The sequence below is a fragment of the Podarcis cretensis genome (assembly GCF_951804945.1).
Source record: "Podarcis cretensis genome assembly, chromosome: 3".
NCBI lineage: Eukaryota > Metazoa > Chordata > Lepidosauria > Squamata > Lacertidae > Podarcis > Podarcis cretensis.
Genome location: NC_137172.1, coordinates 69580535 through 69604173, shown reverse-complemented (window position 1 = coordinate 69604173; position 23639 = coordinate 69580535). Strand labels below are relative to the sequence as shown.

At 39.0% G+C, this 23639-nt stretch overlaps 1 protein-coding gene across 5 annotated transcripts in view; it reads right to left on the bottom strand.

Annotated features, from left to right (window-relative positions):
- TBC1D32 (TBC1 domain family member 32) overlaps positions 1-23639 on the bottom strand; it is a 68468-nt gene that overhangs the window by 23520 nt on the left and 21309 nt on the right. For 4 of the 5 annotated variants that reach the window (XR_013837366.1, XM_079970736.1, XM_079970739.1 and 1 more), the window contains 11 exons: positions 22922-23004; positions 19239-19298; positions 17749-17887; positions 17345-17432; positions 16265-16383; positions 14559-14675; positions 11702-11790; positions 4935-5057; positions 3281-3389; positions 2819-2912; positions 464-589 (listed from right to left, as the gene is read on the bottom strand). Coding sequence is in view for 4 of the 5 variants with exons in the window: in XM_079970736.1 (XP_079826862.1) it covers positions 464-589; positions 2819-2912; positions 3281-3389; positions 4935-5057; positions 11702-11790; positions 14559-14675; positions 16265-16383; positions 17345-17432; positions 17749-17887; positions 19239-19298; positions 22922-23004 (1147 nt within the window). In the remaining variant the exon portion in view is untranslated. The remainder of the gene's footprint in view (positions 1-463; positions 590-2818; positions 2913-3280; positions 3390-4934; positions 5058-11701; positions 11791-14558; positions 14676-16264; positions 16384-17344; positions 17433-17748; positions 17888-19238; positions 19299-22921; positions 23005-23639) is intronic. The other variant, XM_079970737.1, reaches the window with a different exon arrangement.

The window sequence follows — 23639 nt, the reverse complement described above, 5'->3', positions numbered from 1 at the left end:
GGATTTCGGTCTGGCGGAGTTGATGTTGTCAGGCTTCATATCACATTTGCAGACATCTTTGGAACACAGAGTTGGTCTACCAATGGGCCTGGAAGCCAGCTCCCCATAGACCAGAGGAGAAATAACCACTGGGAGGAGTGCAGAGAGAAGAAACGCCATGGTGCATCTGCTGCAGCACAACTGGATGCCTTCATCTGCCCCAGATGCAACAAAACATGTCTCTCCCACATCCGTCTCTACAGCCACAGCAAGCGCTACAACCCAGCAACAGTTTGACTTCACCTCAATTGTCGCTTGAGACAGGCATATCCCAACCAATTTAGGATATAGCAACATATAATGCAAGCTGGTTTAAATGGCATGTCTTCCCCTTTGACAGTCCTCAATCATACCTCACTATAAAGAATCATCAATATAACGTAGCAAGGATAAGCAATTTCCCTTTAAAAATAATTATACTTACTGGTTCCACTCATAACAGTAGGTTTGTTTTCCATGATTTCACAAAACTGTCTTTGAATATTTTCAATCAATTCCAGCGGTTTATCTGGATTATTTAAAGCACATGCAAGCTTGCTTGCATCGCCATCTAAAATGAAGATGAAAATATTGTTATGAAAGCTATGGTTTTACTTTTGCCTAAATGACCATAGCAATCAGTGAGTCTGCCTCAAATCAATAAAGCTCCTATACAAGGAAATACAAAAAGATGTTCACAGTTCATAAGAGGACTGAACTGTGAAGGTGAGTTACTTGGCTCAAGCAGCAGGTGGGGGCTGGAGGAACTCCCCTCCCACCTGGCTGCTCTGCCTATTTAAACTTCATGCAGTATTAGAATTACTAAATATTACCATAGTAACAGCAATTTCCTGAAATTAAAAGTCCTGCTTTTTACAAACAGGTGCTTAGAAATGGCTCTTTATGAGCCTCCAAGAAGATTTCAGTGAATTTCTTAATTGTAAATATCAAAGTGATCAAGATAATTTCTCCTTGCTATCATCCTCTACCAAGTTCTTGTTTGTGCAATATCGTACCTGTTTCTAGGCTTTCAAATTGCCTCAATTCATTTTAAGTATACACAATAAAACATTTCTGTAGTCAGACTTTAAAAACTTTGGTTCTTTAAGATACTTATTATTCCTGCTTCATTTCAGCATTTTAGTATCATAGTTAATATTCAACTTCCTAAATGAAATCATCACTTGAAAAGCCGTTAGCCTTTTTTTATTAAATAGAAAATATTTGCTTTCTGTTTCTTTCACCACATAAAATGCATTTTAAAATAGTGTTTGGATTTTAATAATTTATACTTAAATTGTTTTCCCGTCACTGGAATTCATTTGACCAACCCAGAGTATTTCACGAAGCTGTTCAACTAGTACAATTCTTCCAATCTATTCCAAATGCACATTCAAATGCCAAGTAATTACACCAAAAGGCTTCATTTCTCAAAGGCCCTCACTGGCACAAGCCTAATTTAGTTCTTCATCTAATGTTCACTTCATGTAGCCAGGCACAGGGAAAAAGAAGCTTCTTGCGCAGATTAGATCGTTGGTGATGATGAAACTCCTCTGGCCCTTTCTCCCTGTATGAACATGACTTGTTCCCACTGCCAAGGAGGAATAGCTATTCATTTCCTACTTTCAACACCTTTTGTTTATATCTATTTGTAAGTGTAAGGTATTCTATATGTCTTATCATGCTTCTCAGGATCCCACTTTTTGACTCTACATGATTGCCCTTTCCTTTTATGAGAATGAAAGGTGGCAATAATGTATAAGATTGGAAAGTGTTAGGAGAAAGATTCGATTCAGGGCCACACCAAGAAATGTGGCTGCTTAAGCAAAGTATAGGATTATAATCTGTCACCTGAGGCAGTTGCCTCGCTTTGACAGCCCTGATTCAACCCCAGGCAGAAAGTACTAGGATAGGGAAAGGTTTTCTAGAACAAAACTGAGTTTCCTTTATAGGTTATTGGGTGGGAGGGGAAAACTTATTTGTTCCCATATTCTGTTTTCCCTCAGTTTGATTTTCATACGTAAAGGAATTGAGTCCCAGTATCTGATTGCTTTTATTATAAAAACCCTGCTGTGTTTGTATTAAATTCAAGGAACAAGTGTAAAGTCATCCTGTGTTCAATTTAACACTTGGTAATATACATGTATATTAACAAAAACGTTAAGCCTAGTGGATAATGTGTGCATCTTAGAATTGAAAGGGAAAAGCACAGTAGACACAGATAAACCATGCAATCCCGGCAGGTTTTGAATGCGTAAGACTCTTCTTTGGGGAATAAATGCTACCTATGGGACATGGGGTACATTCAGTAACATTCCTTGATTTGTAGAGTTAAGCTCCACGAAGATTTTTATTTTATCCTCTAAAGAGCCTTAAGTGTTTGAAATGCATGCCGTTATTGTACTGTTTGCCTGGACATAAATATCTGCACCTACTGTGTTCTCTCTTTCACAAGGGATTTTGCTTGGAGCTACCCTCTCTGTGACAACACCTTATGATTCAAATGTGAATAAATACAGATCCATATTGCATCTCAATGATAAAATACAAACCAAGCAATGCAAACAGAAAATCAAGAGATACAAATAAGAAAAAACTATCACAAAGGAATATGGTAAACTCCAGCTGCCATACAGATATGTTCAGCTCATATTCTTTACCCTCGTGAGCCTTTCAAAAAGGTTCCTCAAAACGAAACAAACCCAGATTTATGCACAGACTAACACATAACCATAAATTAATCTAAAATACATATTTGTGCTTTTTACATACATCACTCCAGTAAACTAACATATTATACCTTGCCTGGTGTCAGTTTTTCTTGGAAATTCAGCAAGATAGCATGTTGGTAAAGGATATGACGAAAACATGGGCCAAGGATATGGATCATCACCCTAAGGGAGAACCACCAATAATGAAGTGATGTTATAACTTACTGATGGTTTGTCTATTTCATTCTGTCGTTTGAAGACTCTGCACTCTGTACTTACAGGTAATCTTCAGATATTTCATGCATTACCTACATATAAAACATAGTGCACTTGACACTGTACTTTAATGCTATCAGTGTAATGAGTCAGGATGATTACACAGAACAACTCTTTTAAGCCCACTCAAAGGGCAGTAGCCGCAGTTAGTCAGCAGAGGTTCAATGGAATAATCAGCTCTAAATAAATGGTAGAAATAATAAATAAATCTCAGTCTGCAGCACTTATCTCCAAAGAGGCTAAATGTGAAGAAAACTGAAAAGCACGTTTACAACCTTATGCAATATTCTTGGAGGCAAGATCCGTTCCGTAGGTCCACCAACATGATTTATTCTAACAAGAATATGGTTTCTCTCTACTGATAGGCCATCAATTATAAAGTCTCTGCAACAAAACAAAATTGAATTGCATGTGGAAATTGCCATGAGTCTCATGATTCTCAAGAGCTAGATTACTGAGAAAGTATTTCAAGCCCAGTTGTTAGCATGGACACTGAATTGCAGTTTTGAACAAGGTAACAAAATCCTGGCACTGGATTCAGGGGAATTCAGAGGTAGAAGGGAATGCACTATGTGTGCTTTGCTTAGTCTTTTCTGACCAGAATATAATACAAACTACTTTTTTTATGGCATTCAGTATTTATTTATGGTGCACTGACCAGCCCTAATGGTTTTTGAGATAATATATCAGCACTTCCCAAGATCAAATTACAACACAGAAGCCAAAAATGGGTTGTGGTTAACGAATAGTTACTTCAAAGGAGTAGCAAGCTTACAAATTATTCCCATCCTTGCGAGGTCAATAAAGGTTGTGAATACATCAGGGATGTTCATTCTGCCTCATGTTGGTTGTACCCCTTCATGCATGCTTCCTAGTGGCTTCCTTTACAGCCAAGCAGTAAAGAACGATATGCAGTCATCAAACAAAACTTCCAAGAACAGTTCAAGTGGCACAACAATGAGGAAAATAAACACAACCCATTTTCATGCTTTCAATACAGTGGTGCCTCGCAAGACGAAATTAATTCGTTCCGCGAGTTTTTTCGTCTTCCGATTTTTTCGTCTTGCGAAGCACGGACTTTGGAAAAGCTTCAAAAATCACCAAAGTCTTCAAAAACCTCAAAAAAGGCTACCACACCGCGTGCTATGAGTTGCTCCTCGAAGTGAATGCACGGTTTTAAGAAAAAGGAAACAAACTTGCAAGACAAAGGAAACAAACTTGCAAGACGTTTTCGTCTTGCAAAGCAAGTCCATAGGGAAATCCGTCTTGCGAAGCAACTCAAAAAACGAAAAACTCTTTTGTTTTGAGAGTTTTTCGTCTTACGAGGCATTTGTCTTGCGAGGTACCACTGTACCATAATTTTTGTACCCCCAACAAATGAAAAAAGAGTCTCACGCCAAATTCCTTAACTCAATGAAGCCATACATTATTATTATTATTATTAATAATAATAATAATAATAATAATATCTGGTGGAACACTCTGTCACAAGAGACTAGGGCTCTGCGGGACTTGACATCTTTCCGCAGGGCCTGCAAGGCAGAGCTGTTCCACCAGGCCTTTGGCCAGGGCACAGCCTGACTCCCTCCCTCAGCAATCTTCGCGGAGCTCTGGCTTGAATTTAATTAATTTTATAATGAATGATTTTAGAGTGTTGTTTGTGCTGCACTTTTGTACTGTTTTATTGTTGTTAGCCGCCCTGAGCCCGGCTTCGGCTGGGGAGGGCGGGATATAAATAAAATTATTTATTTATTTATTTATTTATTTATTTATTTATTTATTTATTTATTTATTTTTAGCAGCGCTGCCTCCTCCACTGATATTTTTCTTTTGGAGGGTAAGGCTATGGGTTTATGTGAAAAGCTCCAAGTAAAGATTACACAGAACTATAGAGTGGGGTGATACATTTTTTAAATGAATATTCCTTACCGAGAAGTTTCAGAAATGTAGATGGTATTTTCTCTTTGGGCATCTAAGAGCACTTCTGATACCTTATACTGAGATTCTAAAAGTAGAAGTGTATCTAGATCACAGCAGAGCACATTTAATAACCTGCAGGATGTAATATTTTGAAATATCAGAACATTACAAGTTATGGGAAATGCAGAGTAGCACTACACAAGTTTAAATATTTTGGAGCTGAGTTCTTTTTTTAAAAAAAGAAAAACTGCTGTAATACAAAGCAGAATTAGGAACCTGGGACACAGAATATGGTTTGCATGTAGAATACCACTGACCTATCCTAGAACACCATTTGAAACAACACTGTTATCTACAGTCAAGGTATTTCTATTATATTCTTTCATGTGCACACTGCCTTTTTATTGCTTCTTGTTGAATACTGCTAAACTGACTGTCAATTTCTTATTGTCAGTTTTGTTCCAGGGAGAAGGGGCTTTAATTACCAGTGCTTCCTTTTATTTTTTTTCTTCTATTTTTAATACAACAACGTTTTACTATACAAAGCTCTTTTCTGCAATAGGAACAGAAACTGATAGGGAACAATGTAGAAAGGCTTTCTAGAAACAATTTACAGTCATACCTCAGCTTACATGTCCCTCTGGTTACGTAAAATTTGGGATACGTAAGCAGCAAACGCAGAGGTATATTTCTGGGTTTTTGCCAGGCGCACATGTGCAGAAGCGGTCCCTCCGGTTGCGGAAACCTCGGGATCCAACCGGCGCTCCGGAACGGATCCTGTCTGCAACCGAAGGTACCACTGTACAGGCTATTCATCAGTGAGCCCACTGCTACACAAAACAGAAAGAAGCAAAACAAAAACCTCAAACTAGGAAGCTTGTATCTAAAAGCACAGGAGTGCTGAATACCCTTTGGGATGTCCACACCAGACAGGCTGTGTCCTCCAGTTGTGTTTTAATTTATATACCAAAAAAATCAGCAGAAATTTTGCCAGAAAAGGGAGCGCACAATGTAAGGAAGTAACAACATCTCAACAATGCCACCCATTTTCTCTGAAAAAAGTGAATGAAGCAAGGATGGCAACAATGCAAGCAAGCTAGCATGGAAACAACCTTTAGTCCCTTTATGAAAGAAAATTGCCTTCCCAGTGTTGTGATCCTATACCCATTTACATGGGAGTAGGCGATATGATTCAGTCCTAAGTAGACATGTACAGAATTGCACTGAATTTTACATGGCTGGTTTGTCCAAATTTATCTCATCCATGCCATGTAACCCAGATGCTTCATTTCAGAGCCCAACATAATATTGCGGTGGACCCAGCCTTCTTTCTCATTCGGCTGCTGAAAAACAAAGCTACTAGAGCCAATGTAGTAATAACTATTTTTAGTTTCAAAAGCCTATTCATTTGCTTGAATGTTTTATTCATAAAATTATTCTCCATAATCTTCAGGACAGGCATTCATTCGTTAGTATATTTCAAGAAGTGATACAGAGAGATTAATAAAATCAATACTGAGACATTTAATGCTTTCATAAAGATTTATAGGACAAAAGAGAAGCATTCATATTTTCATTACTGATGATCATGTCATTCTAAAACATTTTTAGTATGAAAAGATTATTATGAATTACTTATGAGTAATCAGTGTGGGGAGAAACATTATGATGCATTCAGAAAATCAGTGTGATATCAAAATAATTTTTCATACACAAATGCCCTTTTCTGCATGGCATGTCTTTGACAGTTTAATTTGAATATTACTAGCAAACAAAGGAAACAAAAGCACCCATTGATATTAAAACTAGAATATTTTAACCCACTAATCCAGACCATTTTCTATCCAAGTTACCCACACTAAATGCCTTTGCAGGAAGTATACTGCACTTTCATGAGGTCGTAACAGATGCACATCTTTTATAAAACTTGTGAAACTGGTCACCACTTTATCCCTTGGTCTAGGACTAAAAGCCCTGATTGCTCTTTTGTGCTCATAGCCAATGTTCCCTAGTTGTTTCAAAAGGTATGGAAAACGTGACACTATTCTTTAGCCCTCTGTTCTGCATCTGACATCAGTAATGGCGGTTTCATATTGCAAATCTAATGCAGTTCAAAGGAACTATTTCCATTTACTGTACTTGTTCTGCTAGCCATGCTATTTTAGGTCTTTCCATTTTTTTCTTGTTAACTTCTGTTAATCTTGCTTTTCAAGATTTCAAGTGTTGCTTGAAATTTAAAAACAAATGCAAATTGATGTGCGTATGTACAGATTGTGACATGAATGTTTTATTTAATTATTTGTTTCCTGTACCTGCAGTCAGGTTTTAATACCACTGGAAACAGACCAGATGTGAATATATAACAAAACAGGGATTCCCACCCACTCATTAATATATGACATGTTAATTTATCCTCCTCCATTGACAATACTCAGATTCTGTAGAACACGGTACATTCGTTTAAAAGATACAGTTCCCTAAAACTATTGCTAAAGATTGTCTGGAGGCGGTTGGAGGATGGATGGCGGCTAACAGATTGAGATTGAATCCTGACAAGACAGAAGTACTGTTTCTGGGGGACAGGAGGCGGGCAGGTGTGGAGGATTCCCTGGTCCTGAATGGGGTAACTGTGCCCCTGAAGGACCAGGTGCGCAGCCTGGGAGTCATTTTGGACTCACAGCTGTCCATGGAGGCACAGGTTAAATCCGTGTCCAGGGCAGCTGTGTACCAGCTCCATCTGGTATGCAGGCTGAGACCCTATCTGCCTGCGGACTGCCTCGCCAGAGTGGTGCATGCTCTGGTTATCTCCCGCTTGGACTACTGCAATGCGCTTTACGTGGGGCTACCTTTGAAGGTGACCCGGAAACTACAACTAATCCAGAACGCAGCAGCCAGACTGGTGACAGGGAGCGGCCGCCGAGACCATATAACACCGGTCTTGAAAGACCTACATTGGCTCCCAGTATGTTTCCGAGCACAATTCAAAGTGTTGGTGCTGACCTTTAAAGCCCTAAACAGCCTCGGTCCAGTATACCTGAAGGAGCATCTTCACCCCCATCGTTCTACCCGGACACTGAGGTCCAGCACCGAGGGCCTTCTGGCGGTTCCCTCACTGCGAGAAGCCAAGTTACAGGGAACCAGGAAGAGGGCCTTCTCGGTAGTGGCGCCCTCCCTGTGGAATGCCCTCCCACCTGATGTCAAAGAGAACAACAACTACCAAACTTTTAGAAGACATCTGAAGGCAGCCCTTATTAGGGATGCTTTTAATGTTTGATGTATCATAGTATTTTAATATTCTTTTGGAAGCCGCCCAGAGTGGCTGGGGAGGCCCAGCCAGATGGGCGGGGTATAAATAATAAATTATTATTATTATTATTATTATTATTATTATTATTATTATTATACAACATAATTACAATTCCAATAGAGAAACTGGAGGAAAATACAATCTGTTTTGTTTTCCAAAACAAAAATTAGACTGCCATATCCTGTATAATTTGCAGTAAATGTTTTTTTTAAAAAACCTATAGGTAATACACTGATTGAAAATTAACTAAGTTTTGGCTGATAGAAGCATATTCCCAAGCAAAGTTTGTGTGCAAACTAGACAGGAACTACAGCAGCAGGCTCACCTTCCTATCAAACCAGCTTCCCAATTTGGATCAGGGACTCTGTGAGAAAGAACTGGTCTACAAAGACAAATTATATGATAATGCTATAAGTAGTTTGGACCTCAGTCTTCTCAAAATCTAAGAGGAACTGGTTGTGGTTTGTGAGCCTGATTCTATCCACCCCCCTGTTTTGGATCTGCAAAGAAAGGCGAGTACAGAGCTGCTTCCCTGTGCTTCTCCTGAGAGCATGAGCAACTATGAAACATCTAATACAGGAAATGAACCAAAATAACGTTATTAAAAACTAGAGTTGACAGGTACTAAGATTACTGGAAGAGAATAAAGGTTTTAATCCAGATAATGTATCTTCAAAGTAGAGAATCCAATTTAAACTCTTGATGCACTAATGGAAAATCTTGTGGCACTTCAGGTACAAATAAAAAGCTAAAATTAACCTGAGGCTTCTCATTATATGTTCAGAAAGAAGGACAGGCACATAACCTAATGACAACTACTTGCACATATTTTCTTGAGAACACGATGAGCTAGTTTCTTTAGGGGAAAGCTACACATTCTCCTGAGTGTTAATTAACTGCAGCTAGGGAGCTTGGGAAACTGCTGCCTTTTGAGCCAAGATCCATTGGGAACTTCATTTCTCAGATTCCCTAGCATACAGGCCTCCCCAACAGACAATGATAAGTTTAGGAGAACGGGAAGCAAGCAGTGAAGGCTTTCCCCTGGGAAAATTGTTTTTGAGAATTGTTTAAGAAAACTCAAAAGGGTGCCTGCCTTTCACCAGACTTGAGGGATATCAATGTTTTGCAATATCCATCTGACGACTTGGTTGTGGACCACTGAGATTAAGACCATAAGGAATGCAATTCTTTCACTTGTATTAATGTGAAACCTATTAAAAAATCCTACTGCAAAAAAAAGGAAAAACAAACCACAGGACTGTAAATACTCTCTGAGAAGATATAGCAACATTCACTTCCTATTTGAGACAGTTTCATTGTGATAAATATGTTAGAGCAGCTAGACAAGGGACAGGGAACCTTTAGCCCTCCAGAAGCTGCTGGACTCCAAATCCCAGCAACCCCAGTCAACATAGCCAATAGTCAGGGATGATAGGACCAGAAATCCAACAACAGCTGACCATCATTGCAGACCTACTGTCTGTTTTTATGGTGGTTTTACTGCAATTTCGTTATGCTTTAAATTGTTTTAAACCCTTTTTGTAAGCTATGATGTTGACAGATGAGGTATAAATTTTAGAACACAAATTACAATAATCTCTGATAAATGCTTCAGCATATAGTATTGTTTCACTGCTTTAGCATAGTAAATTTCTTTGCTATAATGTAGAGAGATGTTAGAACTGACACTGGATTTGGCAGTCTCTTTCCTATAATTATTTTGCATAAAATAATTGTGTTAGCATTGTTTTAGACATGGGTTGAGATATGGTGGGAAACAGCTCTAATATGTGGATCTGGCCCTCCAATGAGTCCTCCTCCCTCTGACACGTTGCTGCGTTAGATGTAAACTCACAACTGTCAAACAAGCTACTGAAGCTGATCTACTTCAGCAAAGGAAATTTGTCAGGAACAGGGAACAGGGTCTGCCACATACTAACAACACCTTCCAATCTGAGGCAGAAGAAATAGAGAGATATTGGGGACAGACGGAGGACCAGAATAGCACAGCACATGGCACAAGTCTAAAATTACAGCAGCTAGGAATCACACTTTCACTTCACACAGAAGTGAAAGAAATTGACCTACAGAAAGTGGTAAAAGCGAGTGCACTGAGCAGGAATAAAATTCTTCATTCTGTGCCAGCAAAAGACAGTAACTACTGAAGCATCGTTAATCAGCGTTCTGCTGATTAACTTGTTAACATATATAAAGCCCTGAACAACTCAGGACCAGGTTATATGAAAGACTGCCTGGCCCAGTATAATAAAAATAATATAATATTATCAGTATAATAATAATAATAATAATAATAATAATAATAATGTTGTTGTTGTTGTTGTTGTTGTTGTTGTCATTGCTATTGTTGTTGTCATTTATTACCCAGCTGATGTCTGTGAGCTCCCAAAAGGGCCTTTAGTCCACAGGAAACCCCCACTAACTGAAAAGGAGGAGGAATCCATTTTTGCCAATTCTCTCTTCTCCAAGCTACCTTTCACATTGCCCCCAACCCTTTGAAGCCAATTTTAAGGGTGTGTGCTGGGAGCTGCAACGGTGAATAGGGTTGCCATATGTCTGGGAATTCCCGGGCGTGTCCTGTTTTCACGGTCCTACATGCCCTTCCCTTTGCCATACACGAAGCACGCAATCATCAGTTGCTTCTGATGTGGAAACTTCTCTTCCACTAACCCATAAGACTGGACCCTGTTTTACATGTTTGAATCTTCAAGAGTTTTTTCTCTCACTGTTATACTTTTTAATATTGCTGTTTTACTGGTTTAGCTTGTGTTTTTTTGGTTTAATAATCTACTCTTTGTTTGCTACACTATACACAGCTTAGAGATTTTTGTATCGTTAAATAGTATATAAACGCTTTAAAAAAATTAACAAAAAGATTGTGTTCATCAAACCAGGCACAGGAAACCCCTGACATTCAAAGATCCAAGACTGTATAAAGCCAATAAGCTACAAAACATCAGTCAAAACCACTGCAGCTCTTGATTAAAATTTCAGCATCCTATTTCTTTCCTCATCCAACAAGAGACAGCAAGAAGTAACGGTTTAAGTGCCTAAGTTCTTTCTATTGTGTCAGCACAGCAAAAATTGTAGACTGCATCCCAAGCAGCTAAGATTTCCAACCCCCCAAAGCAACCTATGATAAACAATATAATGGGGGGTGGGGACACCAAAGATTTGCGTTGAGAGGATTTTCTCTAAGAATCATATGAACTTGGGTACAATAAAAGTTGTCTAGCGGAAATACTTCATTTGTGCATAGTCTATTTTCCCTGATTGTATATTGGTCTTCATTGCCATACAGCACTCAACCTGTATATTTCACTCACAGATACCTCTACCCTCATTTTCATATTGGCCCAATTCATAAGCATTTTACCAAGTCAGCACTGCAGAACAGAAGAAACTAGCTGATTATTTTACCTTAAGTGAATCAGAAAATTTAGTATCTTACCTCAGGCCAAAGATATGAGACTGCTCATAATTGAACAATGAATGAATTTTAGCTTCTGTGTTCACAATTATAAGCCTGTCAATGATATCCTGAAATATAAGCACCAATTTTATTAATATGTGACGAGCACTTTGAGTAGACAACATTATTACTCAACCACTTTTATTAAACCACATTTTTAAAGTATATGGACAAGTATATGATTTGTTGTTACATTTCCTCACAAATAGCTCTTAAACTGGCAACAAGCAATTCAGCAAACTGTTCTTGTGTTTAAAAAGTAAGTATTTTCCCCATTTCATTCCAGTCAGTTTCTCTGACTCAAGTGAAAACAGAATCATAAAAATAGTCATTATCAGATACTCTACATGTATTTAATACCCAGTGCATTTATTTTTAAATCTATGTGTACATCTGGGGAAAACACAGTGAATAAGTATAGAATAGAATTCCTATAATGGAAAAGTGTTCCTAATTGGAAGTTTACTTCCTTAAACAAGTAAATTTATACAACCTTGCTAATGTGAGAGTGTAAGTAATCTGCCAAGAATAGAGACTTGGCAACATCTTTTGATTTGATCTTACATCCAAAGTACTTTGACACCTCAAACAGCTAACCAACTCCGTCTACACTGAGCGAAAACACTTTTGCCCAGCTGTAGCAGCCAAGAGTAAGGTTTCCAGTTTCTTTCCCAAAACCTCAGAATATGTGTGAATAGCCAAAGGGGATTTGACCCTCTACTATTTATTTCAAGTCAGATCATTGGTCCATATAGCTCAGTACTGTCTGCACTGACTGGCAGCAGCTCTCCCAGTTTCAAGCAGGAGTCCTTCCCAGCCCCATATGGAGAGATCAGGAATTGAACATGGGGCCTTCCATATGGCAAGCAGATGCAACTGAGCAACAACCCTTCCTTAAATGAGAGGCATAGTGTGCTTGCCATGGTAGCAGGGGAGATCATAGACATTATGCTACCTGAGACAAAAGACAAGATAGCATATTGCATGGTCAGACTGGCAGTAGAATTTTATTTCAACATGATGGCAGAGTAATGCCCTTCACTGCACCAGAGAGTAGCAGGCTAGGTTCTGGACACAGAGTAGGGTTACAAAGCACACACAGCTGTATCTACTTCCTCCCTTACCATCTTTGGAGAGCAGGGCAGGTGAGCGGCTTTTCACCAGTTAGATTTGTACAGTACATGATTTTTGCTTGTTAAATGTTTATAGTGTTCAGCTGAAGTAAGAATTGAGTGGATGAAGTGGTATAATGTGTGCAAAGAAAGTGTGATGGCTGAATGAGCAGTATCCAAGTATGGTTCTTGAATTCCTGATTTGTATTATTCATTATAAGGATACTTTTCTGCAATATTGGTGTGTGTGTGTTTTAAAGTTAATATTGCAATTATGTTGCATTCTGTTACTGTATTTTGTTGTTGTATTATTTTGATGTATTTTGATGGATCCTTGTTTTGCATAAGATTTGCTTTTGTTTTTTATTTTACATTGTTTAGATATTTGTTATGTTACTTAAAACAAACCAGCTATAGTCACATAGAACTGATCTAAGTCCTACTACAGAGGGATAGAAGGATAAAACTGTCATGAAACAACCCAATGCAACTTGATCAACATTACACCAAGATAAGTGTTCCGGTCAAAAGGAAGAGCAACAGAATGAAGAAATCCAAAAAGAACCATTTACACCAAAATCATCTACAGCGATGGCAACACAGGCAGACATCTGCTTGACCAGACAGCCCACATATGCATCACTGGAAGTGGGAAGAGCCATCCCCAAGATTCAGGAACTGCCCTCAAAAAAGAAAGGTCACAGACACCTTTATGGTTAAATTATCTTCAGGGATGGCATAAAGCACAGCAACACCAAACACAGTAATGTCTCTACCCTGGATATCCCAAGTGGGCTACAGGTAAAAGACCAAGAAAAGGAAAATCACATTCCAGTTCAGGGAACGTCAACCTTTTTGAGGCAGTGGGTGCATATGCAAATTTGAGGAATTGCAGGAATACAAAAAGCATTCAAGCCTTCCCTATTAATGAAGAAAAGGCATGTGCATCAGTCACCACCACGCTCACTCACAGAGGAAAGCTCTTTGCACCTCTCCTCTGCTCAGAGTAGGAGGCTGGGTGTCCAATACTGGCATCCAATGAGGGGGCATGAGGAAAGGCCGAACCAATGCAAACACAACCTGAACAGGATGAGCAAAGCGTGTCTTGTGCATCGTGGATTTTTGAAGGAATCTTATTGAACCCTTTCTCAAGAACCATAAGAGGTGCTGCTAGGCAGGCTGGCACACACAGGTGCCAAAATTGTGGCTCTTGTTCTACTTTGACATTGGTTATAATTAAATATATCTATATTTCTTTAGATATGCAAAAGATTTTTATACATATACAGATTTTATATGATATAAAGAATAATTTTATTATAATCAAATCCATTGCTTACACTTGAAAGAGATTTGTCTTTAGACAAGAGAAAGCAGCATCTGCAGATTATTATTTAAGTATTACATTTTCCTATGATTGTAGGAAAAATAGATTCACACTGAGGACACTGTGCATATACTGCCCTCATGCTGCATGCAAGAAAGAAATGCTGAAAATGTACTTAGAACCTAAGCAGCAATAGAACACCAAACCCATATAAAGCTTCTTATTTTTATTGAACAGATTTGTAAACCACTCATGATTGTCAAAAGGAGATACAAAATTATAAAGTTAAAGCAATAAGAAAACATTAAATCCATTTGCAAAAAGAGCTTGTTTCAATCAGAGCAATATAACCATTCAAAAGAGCTTTTCAAAAAGGATTGAAAGCCAAGCTACTTACTATAATATCTGTAGGAACTTCACGGAGAGAATATTCTGGTTTATTAGGTATCGCTTGATCACCTATCAGTTCGTAAACAGCAGGGTAGGATAACAAGTTTATCAGAGCTAGAAAAGACTAAAGCAGGAAATGGTGACACAGTAAACAAAATGATTACTGGCATTTCGTTCCAGCAGGCGTTCTAAATGAATTCTGATGTTATAGTTTTAACACATTTTTAGTCTTATTGTATCAAGTCTTCTGTACACTGCTTAGAGGCTACTGTCGTTGAGTTATACAAATTGTCAAAATAAATAAATAAATCTAAAGCCTGTTACAAAAGCCGTTAGCATTACTTTGGTCTTCACAAATATGATATATAAAGAGTGACCTTTTATTGGACCAACTCCTATCAGTGTGGGTGTTTTCAAGCTGTAGCGTTGAACAGAATGGAAAGGTAAGCTTGCATCCCAGGCAGAGCAGGGCTATTTAAAGATAATTAAAGACATTTGCAGAGCGCCTACTGTGGAAAAGAAGGCGGAAAGGAAATCTAATGCAAACAGCTGGAATGAACGCCCACTGCAAATCACAGACATTAAAGCAATACCAGTTGGTTTAGCCTTTATAGGAGCAGGGGTGGGAAAATGGCAGATCAAGCAAGGTTGAATCTAGGTATAAGGAAACAAATAGCATTGAGGGCTGCCACAAATCCAAACGCTGCTGACTTTATCTAGAATCTCCTTCAGTGAAGCCCAGACTACATTTGCACTTTAAACCTGGAGGGCAGACCAAGGAAATACAAGTCTAACTACAGGGACACTACCTTCCAGTACGGTATCTCCTTGTACTGACAAGAGTTAGGATAGCACAGCCGTTATCTTCCAATTAGACCATTGCAGCAGGCTGGATAATCCCCTGCTTTAGTACAGGCATGGCCATTCATAGACTAGGCTACTGAGAGCAAATAGGATGAGCTCTATGTATAGCAGTTTCTCTCTCAGCCTGAATAATGTATATTTAAAATATACATGGCTATGCTCAACTGGTAAGATCACTGAAGAGTGATATTGCTGCATCACACCAAGAAAAAAAGATTGTACAATAAAATGCAGGCAGTCTAGGGTGCTTCCCAAAGGAACAGCAACTACATTATGAAGTAGGAACAGTCACTTAGTTTTTACTTCTCAAGATACGCTTGTTTAAATTCTACCAAAGAATTACGCTGAGGTGGTGATTATTTGCAAGAAGTGTGGATTGTGACTTTTATATGGGTACTGTTTTATTCTGGATAATTGTCTTTATTTGTAGTTGTTAGTAATTATGTTCTGTATTATGGCCTCTGGCCGAGATAATAAAACTGATTGATTGAAACATATTCACTGAATCCTGATGCGATTATACGTAACTCAAACTGATTTTGCTCCTCTTCTTCCAAAATATTAACACTAAACAAAGTTAGCACTTCTTTTTCTTTTTGAATACTGGAGTCAGTCTCTATCCTTATTAGTAAGTTTATCAAGAACACATCCTCAATAAAAAGCATATCAGAGCATGGTACGGCAATCCCATGCTATTCTTTTATTGTTTCCCCAATACTCTACCTTAGCATAATACATAATTTACAACCTGCAAGCTACAAGCAACTTAAGGAACATCCCAAGGAAAACATTCTGCTTCAGATAAAAACTATATTCACATATTAATGTGCAAAAGAAAATTCAAACCACCTTCTGACAGCTCCGATCAATGGGATCAACTGGTGTTGATCTGGGATGAGTTACTCGGACATCATCTCTTCCACACTCCAGAACACCCCACAATTCGGTAACAAGTGCTTTTATAAATCCTAGGAAGAGAATATTTTATTCACAAGGACTCTGTCATATTTTATAGCAGCGGTCCTAGCAAACGTTATTGGACAGGAACCACACTGAGAACACTTTCCATAAGGGTTAAGCTGATAATGCTACCACAGCTCTTCACTAATGAAACTATCCTCTTTCATAACATGCACAATTTCTAACATGGTGTCTTAATCTGTACTGTTTCACACCATAATAGGAACAGTTGGTGCAGCCACCTCCACATTTCAGGTGGGGGCTCTGTTTGGTTCCACATGGACTTTGCTCTGGAACACTCAGGGCTTCAGTGGGTGGAATTCCATGTAGCACTGGGGTGTGCACATGGGAAACAAGGCCCGCTCATGCAATGGGACTTTCCCACCTCTCCAACCCCAAAGCCCTCTAAACCTGTTCTGAGGGTTTCCCCAATCCTCCAGGGCAGGTTTAGGAAGCCCCGTTGAAGCCTTAATCCCATGCACACAACAATTTAGTTGAATCCCACATCATGATCTGACATTACATGACCAAGCATGGCAGCATCTTTGGGCTTGAATGCTCCTCTCCCTCCTTCCCTTGCAAAAAAATTCTTCCTCATTTCCTTGTTTGATGCAAATCACAGCTTTTGGAAAACCATGGCTTGCCTTTTATTCAGACGAGCAAAGGAGGGAGGCATTTGCAAAGTGGAGGATGGAGAAGAAACAGATTTTCAAATATATAATGCAAAACCATGATTTGGCATTCTGTCTGAACTGTCCCATACAGAAGCACAAAGCAGGATGATAGAATAAAATTAATTATTTGCTCTGATGCTTGCTGACAAAAGTCAAAGCTATAGACACAATTCTAACTATGTCAATAGGAGTTAAGTCCTACTGAATTCAGTGGTGCTTGCTCTCTGGGAATTGGGATTAGGATTGCAGCCTTAATTACCAAGATTTATTCATGATAATCTATACAAAAAGTTACCTGAACTCTGCAGAGCTACAGCACCTGCAGCTGTTGCAGCTACTTGCGATACAATTGCTCCATAGCCAAACTTTTCAAATCCACAGACCTAGCACAAACAAATTATAACAAACCATAAATTTCAAGGGCTCAAACACCTTAGCTATACAGGAGGAACACAGTTTATACAAGTTAAGAATAACGGTGCTTTTTATATATTGTTTGTTTTGGAACAAACAATTAATTCCATAACCAAATGTATCGTTAACAAGCATCACCTAATTAACATTCTGATGCTATTATACCGCTTTAACAGAGAAAGGTTATAGCATAGTCAATAAAGACTGCTCAGGCAAACTAAGTGATGAAAATTGTGTGTGTGTGTGTGTGTGTGTGTGTGTGTGTGTGTGAATGATTATACCTACTTGGAGGTTTTTTGTGAACCTGTTGAACATGAAAGTCACACACTCGTTTACTGTTCCTGTATTCTGCAGCAGCAAAAGCCCTTTAGGTGTAGCTGCAAAATTTAGCAAGTCATCCAACAACGTCTCTTCCAGTACAATACTGGAAAAAAGCAAACAGATAAAAACTAAATTAAAGTACCCACAAACAAACAACAACCATCACCAAGTAACCTCTCCCCCAATGAATAAAGGGGTTCTTTTAGTAATGTTTTGCATAAAAGGCTCATTTGTTATAGCAAAGACATAGACTGGTCTACCAGTATATAATTTCTGTTAGAAAAAATGTTTCCATTCAATATTGCTTACACAACTCAATCCACCATCTGGGTGCAATTAATTCATTTAGGAAAGCAGCTGTATATCTGTGCTTGTTCTACCTACGCGACAGCTGCCTCCCCCTGAAGGTCTAAAGCCCTTCTCTTGGATCTAATAGGTTTGTCTGTTAACTCTTCTGACACATTTCCCTCCAACAATGATACCCTTTCACCATATACAAAAGAGGCCGAGAGCAAAGCAAGAGTTTAACTCTATTACTCTTTTGATTATTTGCTTAAGTTTCTACTACCCGACAAAGAGAGAAACAAAATAGGTAGTAAGGCAGCAAAGCATAATGGTGATAATGCCAACTCAGTGAATTGCACATACAAGCAAACTCTTCCCTCAGCAGGCAAGTTGCACCTATTGTTACTGACCATAGGATGGTGCTAGCTGTGCTCACGGTACCCAATCCCTAGTTCTTAAGTTGTTTTCCAGATCATATATATGCATGCTTACCTACTGAGAGTTCAACAGAATTTACTCCTAAGCATGCATATAATTGTATTCTAAGGTCCAGTGCCAATGTAATGTGAACCTGCTACAAACTCAGGTCTGCAAATTTGGCAGCCTGAAGAATACCAACTCCCTTCCCATCCCCTTGCTTTCCTTTGTTTGCCTTAATTACATTTTAATATCATTAATTGCTACATTCAGATGATCAAATCTTGAGTAACCTGCAGGCAGGCCCTTTGCTCCCCCTTCAGGTGAACATAGAAGCAAGCTAGGAAGCAATAGTCAACCATAACTTCCATTACTTTCCCATTACTTTCAATAATTAATGGATTCCAAATGAGACAAAACCTAAAGCTTACTTACACTTGCTTTTCAGAACCTGGCTTCTTTAGAAGCCATTAACCAAACTTCCTGATTATGATGTAACATGAAGCTCTGTTTAACTACAGCTTCTCATCTTGTTCATTTACTTCTGCAAAGGAGCAACGTGTGGAAACATGAAGCTTGTGAATATCTTCATTCGTTAAGCTATGGTTTGATTATCTGAATGTGGCCAGTTACATAAAATGCATACCTCGTCCTTCAGTATTACAAATAATGTAAAACAATTAAACACAAAAATCACATACAAGGCAACAGAAACAACGGAACAGTAAAATCATAGAAGTCATATGCCTAACCTGAAATTGTGGGGGTACATTGAGAAGGGCACCTGAAGATGATCTTGGCGTACAAAAAATCTGTGGGAGAAGGCAGTCCTAATATTACACCTGCTCCAACACTAACCCTAGTTAATGCTAACCAGGTTCCTTCTTAATACAGTTTTTAGCAAATCTATGTGATATTCTGGTAAGTCTAGCTAACACTACCCATGATTAGCATTTGTACAGATGTAACAGAAAAGTGTTATTAAAGGTGACAAGGAGAGAAAAACAGGCGATATCTGTGTTGGAGTGGGATGCGGCATTGGAATGCCTGTTCCCAAGGCTGGTTTTTAGTAGGCAAACCATAGTTTGCAGCAAACAAGCATTGCACCAGCAAGGGATCTACTATTAACCCAAACTTTGTTCACCACTCTGAAAGGCCTGGAAAGAAGAAAACACTAGAGCAACATAATCATCCAATGAGAAGAGAACATACAGAAACCCGCCTAAGAATACCCATCTCTAAAACTGAATTCTTCACTGGGGGAAAACTCTTATAGAAAGTGAAATCTGAACTATAGAGTATCTCTAATATTGATATAGGTATCCAAAAGCTACCTATATTCAGTGAGACACACACATTTTGAGGCTACTAATGTACCACAAATTTCTTTTATATTAGTACAGTCATGGGAAAAAGAATGTGCACCCTCTTTGAATTCTGTGGTTTTACATACGGAGACATAACAACAATCATCTGTTCCTTACCAGGTCTTAAAATTAGGTAAATACAACCTCAGATGAACAATACCAAATGACATATTACACCATGTCAAGATTTATTTAACAGAAATAAAGCCAAAATGGAGAAAACATGTGTGAAAAACTAAGTACACCATTACTGCATCCATAGGAGGCCAAGTAGCAGACAGATGCTGCTAATCAAATGCGCTTGCTTAATTGATCATCAGTAAGTGTGCCCACCTCTATAAAAGCCAAAGTTTTAGCAGTTTTCTGGTCTGGAGCATTCAGGTGTGTTTTAACACATTGCCAAGGAGGAAATATGGCACAGTGCTCTTGGAGAAGCAAGTGCTGCTGCCCATGAAACTGGGCTAAGGGTTCTAAGGCCATCTCCAACCAATTTTAAGTCCATCATTCTACAGTGAGAAAGATTATTCAAAAGTGGAAAACATAACATTCAAGACAGGTGCAATCTTCCCAGGAGTGGATGTCTTAGCAAATTCACCCCAAGATCAGACCGTGCAGTGCTCAAATTGCAAAAACCCCAAGAATTACATCTCAGGCCCTACAGGCCTCAGCTAGCACATTAAATGTTAAAGTTCATGACAGTACAATTAGAAAAAGACGGAACAAGTATGGTTTGCTGGGAAGGGTTGCCAGGAAAAAGTCTCTTCCCTCTAAAAAGAACATGGCAGAACAGATTAGTTCAGTTGCATCTTAAGAAACCACAAGATTTCTGGAACAATGTCCTTTGGACAGACAAGACCAAAGTGAAGATGTTTTGCCATAATGTACAGTGCCACGTTTAGCAAAAACCAAACACAGCATATCAGCACAAACACCTCACACCGTCAAGCACGGTGGTGGAAGGGTAATGATATGGGCTTATTTTGCAGCTATAGGACTTGGGAAACTTGCGGTCATTGACAGTGGCGTAGCATGGGGGGTGCAGGGGGGGGCAGGCCGCACCGGGCGCAACATCTGCGGGGGCGCGCTCGCACTCGCAGTGCTAAAATCAGTGCTAAAATCCACGGGTTAGGGGGCGCAAATTACTTGCCTTGCCCCGGGTGCTGACAACCCACGCTACGCCACTGGTCATTGAGTCAACCATGAACTCCTCTGTATACTAAAGTATTCTACAGCCAAATGTGAGACCATCTGCCTGACAGCTGAAGCTTGGTTGAAATTGGGTCATGCAACAGGACAAGGATTCCAAGCAAACCAGCAAATCTACAACAGAATGGCTGAAAAAGAATAGAATCAATCGGCCCGTCAAAGTCCAGACCTCAGTACAATTGAAATGCTGTGCGGGACCTTAAGAGAGCTGTGCATCAACAAATGCCAGCAAACCTCAATGAACTAAGAGACTGATAAAGTCCTACAGAAAATGATTACTTCAAGTTATTGCTGCTACAGGTGGTTCTACAAGCAACTGAATCATAAGGTATACTTAGTCTTTCACACATAGCTTTTCCATTTCATTTTATTTCTGCTAAATAAATCATGACAGAGTGTAATATGCCATTTGCTATTGTTCATCTGAGGTTGCATTTACATAATTTTAAGTCCTGCTAAGGAACAGATGATTGCTATTATGTCTTCATATGTAAAGCCACAGAATTCAAAGACGGTGCACTTCCCCCCCCCATGACTGTATGTTTTAGGCATGTTAGGTATTAAATTGCCACATGAAAGCTGATATATCAATTATGTTTTAATCCAAACTTTTAAAATGTCGTTTCAAAAGCTATTAAACGTGATTTTATATTATACAGTGCTTACTTTTTTAAAATGCATTTATATGCTGCTAGATTTTTTTTCTATGGAATTATCATTGTAAGCAACATATTTTTTAAAATAAAGTGATTGCTGTCTTATAGTCTGACAGTAAAATGACTCACTTCATTTTATAAATAGTCAGTGGATGCTGACATTACAAAAAAGAAAAATGCCTGTTGAAAATGATTTAAACCAATTGTAATTAATATATACCCATAAACTGTGATGTCTTCATTGCCTTTGCCAATACATCTTGCATGGAAAAATGACAGCTTATAAAAGCTAAACAGAATTTATAGCCTGTTTCAATTTGCATGTTACATGTCATCATTATGAAAAAATAATATGCCAGATTCCCATTTCTAGGAATATAGACTTGGGGAACAAGTGATTGAAAATAAAAAGTATGAAGCACTGTATTGACACATGGAATTCAGAAGTTCTTAAAATGCAGAAACCACATAAATAATAATTATCTCTATAATAGTAACATTCAACGGTGAAAGCTGATAGCTACACACACCCAAAGAAGAGGAAAGATGTTCATATTCAGGAGAACTACATGCTATGCAGAAGTAGAAAAAATGGGGGGGTCCCTAAAAGTGGACATATTTGCACCCCAACCACTGAAACTGCATCTCATGTACCATATGCCTGCCTCACCCAGGTCTTTTCCCATGTGAGGCTTGCATGACAGATGTCAAAAAGCCACTGGAAGATTTCTTTCTGAATGTGTTAAGAATTGAAAACGAAGGAAAAAGAAAAGCAACAATAACATTAGTAAACAAAACGGGGCTGGGGGCAGATGAAAAAGAGGAAGCAGATGTAGCTGACAGGAAAATACGGAGGACTGATGAAGGCAGAAGTGACAACATACTGGACAGCTGAAAAGCAAATGAGAGGGGAGGGATGGAAATCACAGTGACAGAGGAAACAGAAATCAAAGAGAAGAAATGGGAGAAACAAGAGGGAGTGAGGAAGACAGAGCGAGCAAAGGGAAAGGGAAGCAAGAGGCTTTGCGAGCCACTAAACTGTATTTTATTTTCCCATGCAAAACTTTGCTGTTGCCTCTGCCTGGTAACAGCAATACAGCTTTATCAGAAAGATTTCCCGTTTTTAAATGTTACCTAATCCCCATGTTGCAGCTTTGAGGACTTTTCTCATGTATCTCTGAGCAGGTAACCCAAACTAGTACTTACAAGCTCTGTGATTCTTGACTTGCTGATGATACACAATCTGCCCCCGCAACAGGCGTTGGAATTCTCTCCGAAAGCAAACTAGTCTGTCAGAAATGAAAAGTAATTACATAAATTTACTGTTAGCAACAGTAGCAAATCTAAATTATGATCACTAACAACATAGTACGGTAAGGATATTTCATTAAGCATCAGAGACATCTTAAGGGGAGACATATCTGCAGATTGTCGGAGGGCCTGTCTCCGAGTGCCTACCACCATTTCGGATCCCAGCAGTGACATTACTGCAGTTATCAGTCAACATTGCTTGGCCATTGTTGGTGGGGGTGCTGCAATGACAATGCTGTTTCTGCTGTCTGATAAACCCACTTGTGTGCAGGGGTGATGGTGGGTGCCTAGATCCCAGACCATTATAGCGCCACTGCCAGATATGCCTGTTAAAGAAACCTGCCAGCTACCTGCTTCCAAGTGTGCTTTACCCAATTGCAGCAACACTGCAATGCACCAGAGAGCCAAATGGATGCTTGGATCCTTCACCACTTCCACTAACAACCTAATAATAAATCCTGATACCACCAGATAAACTAGCTTGCAAATGTGCAAGGTGAGAAGCAGCAGCTGCTGCAGCAACCACCCATGTGATAGTGGGGCGCTGGGCGCTGACCAACTTTATGGGCATCACAAAGTTACTTGGTGAATGTTTCTAATGTAACTCTTGGAA